At 46.9% G+C, this 4275-nt stretch overlaps 1 protein-coding gene across 1 annotated transcript; it reads left to right on the forward strand.

Moving 5' to 3' along the window:
• LOC125537214 (rac-like GTP-binding protein 2) lies at window positions 1–2068 on the forward strand. Its single transcript, XM_048700521.1, has 8 exons — window positions 1–285; window positions 382–469; window positions 573–682; window positions 828–891; window positions 1005–1069; window positions 1166–1231; window positions 1371–1483; window positions 1788–2068. The coding sequence occupies exons 1-8, from the start codon at window positions 187–189 to the stop codon at window positions 1819–1821; spliced, it is 639 nt and encodes a 212-aa protein (XP_048556478.1). The 5' UTR covers window positions 1–186; the 3' UTR covers window positions 1822–2068.
• Window positions 2069–4275: the final 2207 nt, after the last annotated feature.

Raw genomic sequence — 4275 nt, forward strand, 5'->3', positions numbered from 1 at the left:
CAGACCGGAGCAGAGCTGCGACACGGCTCCCATCGCTTTGGCCTCCCACGGAAGACAAGTATCCTTGTCTCTGGCTCGTGGCTCCTTCCCCTTCTTCCCCGCGCTTGTTCTTCTCCCCCCGTGAGCTCCAGCCGCTCTTGCTGTGCGGTGGAACTCAAGCGAGCAGCCGATAGCGGCGGAGGAGAGATGAGCGTGACCAAGTTCATCAAGTGCGTCACGGTGGGGGACGGCGCCGTCGGCAAGACCTGCATGCTCATCTGCTACACCAGCAACAGGTTCCCCAGCGTACGTCCCTCCCCCAACCCTCCCCTTCCTCTTCTTCTTCCTCCTCTCGGCCTGCTTGCTGCTCACTTGGTCGCCGATCTGTTTCTTTCTTGGCAGGATTACATCCCCACCGTGTTCGACAACTTCAGCGCCAACGTCTCCGTCGACGGCAACATCGTCAACCTCGGCCTGTGGGACACCGCCGGTACTTGCCCCATCCCTCTTCATTTCCACCACTGCTACTGCTACCGGTGTTCAGAGCCGCAAGTTCTGAACCTGAAGGTTTGTGCTGTGTTTGCTTCGTTCAGGGCAAGAGGACTACAGCAGGCTGAGGCCGCTGAGCTACAGAGGCGCCGACGTCTTCGTGCTCGCCTTCTCCCTCATCAGCAGCGCAAGCTACGAGAATGTCCTCAAGAAGGTATATACATACATACTACGTTTCTAGCAAAAGTTACTGGCACATTAGTTCAGAAATTACTTGTTCCAGATTTGAGTGTGCTTGAGATTTCACCTGAATGTTCCCAACTGATGATAATTGGGTCTCTGCCTCTCTGGTCAAGCAGTGGATGCCAGAGCTCCGCCGGTTCGCGCCCAACGTCCCCATTGTTCTAGTTGGGACCAAGCTAGGTGAGGAACCTGCACCCAACATGGCATTACTCCTTTCCATGAAGTTTCTGCAACGCCACGGGTTGCTCTGCATTTTTGTCCCGATAGTTAATAATGGCGTTTCCGTTGTCCAGATCTGCGTGACCACAGAGCCTACCTCGCCGACCATCCCGGTGCCTCGGCAATCACAACCGCACAGGTTTGCTCCCCCACTTTCTGAACTTCTTTTCAACAACCAGGAGCGTAGACGGATGGCTAATGTGCCATCTTCTTCCCCATTGTTGTTGTTGTTCAGGGTGAAGAACTCAGGAAGCAGATCGGCGCCGCAGCGTACATCGAGTGTAGCTCAAAGACACAGCAGGTAGTGCAACCGAGACCAGAGGCCGCGTTGGAATTAAGAAGAATTTGTTGTTGTCTGCTCTATTTCAGATAGTCACACGCACACACTGCATCATTCATTTCTATCTTAAATGACTTGGTGATTCTGTTGGCCGTGCCAGAACGTCAAGGCTGTCTTCGACACCGCCATCAAGGTGGTCCTTCAGCCGCCGAGGAGGAGGGAGGTGATGGCGGCCAGGAAGAAAACTAGGCGAAGCTCTGGATGCTCCATCATGTAAGCACTCCACCTCTTGTCATTCACTCGCTTCATTGGTACTGTAAATTGTAATGGTGTGAGCAAACTATTCCCCAGATTTGCTCCATGAAAAATCTTGCTCACCGGTCACCTTACCTCAAAATTGGCACGTTCAGTTCGATTATGACCTATGAAATGCTGCTGCTGCTTAGATCAGATTTTAGAGGTTAACTATAACCGATGCAAACAGCTGATTTTCCAAAATTTCAAATTCGCGTTGATTGCAGTGTTTTTTGCTCAACACAGGAGTCCTGATCATGTCATTCTCTTTTTGAATCCACAGGCACTTGATGTGTGGCAGCACGTGTGCTGCCTGAATTAGCACCCTGGACTGACTCTGGAGACGAAGCATGGTGTAGTGGCAAGTCGATTTGCTGACATAGCGCGGGCATCTTTCTAATGCTTCTGGTTCTGTTTAGCTACTACTATATGTTGCGTGTTTCGGTTTCTACTTCCCAATCCTGGAGCTGTCTAGGATCGACTATTCGGATTGTAGGTGTAATGTTATGTAAGCAAGGTTGTGTAACAACTAGATACAGGCAAGCTATAAGTTTATGGTTAGCATCTCGTAGGGATTCGCTTTGATTCGCAGCAATTTGGGTGCAGATTGAAAAGTACAAACATAACTGTGCTGAAAATTAAACAACAAGAAGGCAGAGGGAATGCAGCCGGTGGCTGTTCCTGCTGGATGTCTTTGCTAGCTGCCTCGTTTCTGTGTTTGTAGCCATTGGTGAAGTCATTGTTGAGGAAATCATTAACTGGTAGCTACTCGGTCGGCTGGTGAGTAGGGAATTAATAGGCTAATCGGCCATTTAATCAATTAATCGGATGATTTATCGGGTAATCGGCTACTCGGGGACTCTATGAGTAGGGACTAATCGGCATGTTAACTGGTTAATCGGATGAATTCTTGAACAGGGGGTGAAGTAGACTTGAGCAATGTCGAAGAAGGGGGCATCGTCAAGTAGTAGTCGTCGTCACAGTGGAGGTATAACCTGTGGTCGACCGGGACTTGCTGGAAGGAGCAAGTGAGGTTGTAGCAGAAAAACCGGTCGATGCAGGCTGTGGACTTGTTGATTCTCCCTCCTTTAGCTTCGGTCTGCATGAAGTACTTGCCAAATCCTGGTGGCACCAAAAGTCCACAATGACATCTCCAGAACAAAGTAGCAACATGAAAATTGGAGGAAGAGACGTTTCCCTGAAAATGTCACCTTGTCCTTTGCATTGGAATAACTCCTGAAGCCGACTAGGCTGTGACTCGCTCGTAGCAGCATGGATCAACAATGTCCATACTGTCATGTGCAAGCAAATTCTGCACTCCAAGAGTTGTGTACATTACATCATATACTTGCTCAAGGAGGATGTCTTGTTGGCTTCACAAGTTGCAATCCAATAGCCCACCATGACATACATGTGGCCACCAGGATTCTATGGAGTGTGTAGTCCATAGATTTTACCACCTCAAATATGCTGCTGCAATTTCTGAAACATGCATTCTGGCAACAATTGGAGCATTTATGGTGATTTTCCAAGCCTGCATTCAGGTTTAGATGCCCTGAATTTGAACTCTAGCTGACCAGGCCACTTCTCACCTTCAGTTCAGTATTACCTAGTTGCTGCACAATCTGAACAAACCACGTTGTATATTCAATTGCAAATTAAAAGCACGAGTAGCAGTGAGTTCACAGATGGTAGTACCAAGCTTGTAATATCAGTCCAACATCCAAATGCAGACCTCTTTCCTCAACTTCAATCCCCACATGTGTCAAAATGGACCGCCATGGGGGCTCTGGCTGCAGTGATTGTAAACACTCCATGGGCCAAACTAATACTAGTACAATTTCTGCACCACCAAATAACAACTCATCTCCTGGAAAAACAACCACATATGCCCGATCATAAGAAGACATTTTCCAACAGCTGGATGGACCAGGTGTTTGAAACTGTAACTGCAATGTCACAACTCATACACAAACAGAACAGTGTCTCCCAAATAGCAACAGAACCAAGATAGAAACTGAGAAATGATTTAATTTTTGGGAAGGGGAAAGAATCTGTTAATGCCTCTGCACTTTTTTGGGGCAACTATTGGGCCACCTTCACATCCAATAACGACACTGTTCAAATGGATGCTAACAACAAAGGTAAGGAGAAAGTGAGCGGTGTTGTAGCTGATTTTACACTGTTTAAAGATAATGTGATGTGGACCCCCCCCCCTTAATGACCATATTAAGACCAATGTTGACGTCAGTTTTGTGGAGAGTCTTAATGCAGCCAGTGTGGGGGTTGTGGCTCGTAATTCTTCCGGAGAAATTATTGTTTTTTCGTGGGATTTTATTGATCAGTGTACCAGTGTAAATGAAGCTGAACTCTGCGCCTGCCTCGCAGGACTTTATATAGGTATCACACTTCACTAATCTATTATCTTAGTGACTGTCTGTGCTTTTGTACATTCGTTTCTTGCAAATGAGAAGATTGACAGGTCCCTGTGGCTGATCTAATGAATGAGGCTCTGAGTATATCCAGGATGATCCAAAATTTTAATATTTCAAAGATAAATCGGATTGCCAATGGGGTGGCACATGAGAATGCTAAGTTTAGCTTCGATACTAGGTCCGATGGGCTTTCTTTTTATTTTGTTCCGTCCTGAGTGGCGTATGCTGTAACGAATGATTGTAAAATCATTTCTTTCGGATTAATTAATATATGGGGTGTTTTTCAAAAAAAAAAGAAAGAAACTGGGAATATAAATGATGTTGTTCTCGCCACCT

Source organism: Triticum urartu, chromosome 1, assembly GCF_003073215.2.
Source record: "Triticum urartu cultivar G1812 chromosome 1, Tu2.1, whole genome shotgun sequence".
Lineage (NCBI taxonomy): Eukaryota > Viridiplantae > Streptophyta > Magnoliopsida > Poales > Poaceae > Triticum > Triticum urartu.

Coding starts and splice junctions, on each gene's coding strand:
- LOC125537214 (XM_048700521.1), top strand. CDS start 187: ATGAGCGTGACCAAGTTCATCAAGTGCGTCACGGTGGGGGACGGCGCC. Junction 683..827: donor ACGAGAATGTCCTCAAGAAG/GTATATACATAC, acceptor CTGGTCAAGCAG/TGGATGCCAGAGCTCCGCCG. Junction 1,484..1,787: donor AGCTCTGGATGCTCCATCAT/GTAAGCACTCCA, acceptor TTGAATCCACAG/GCACTTGATGTGTGGCAGCA.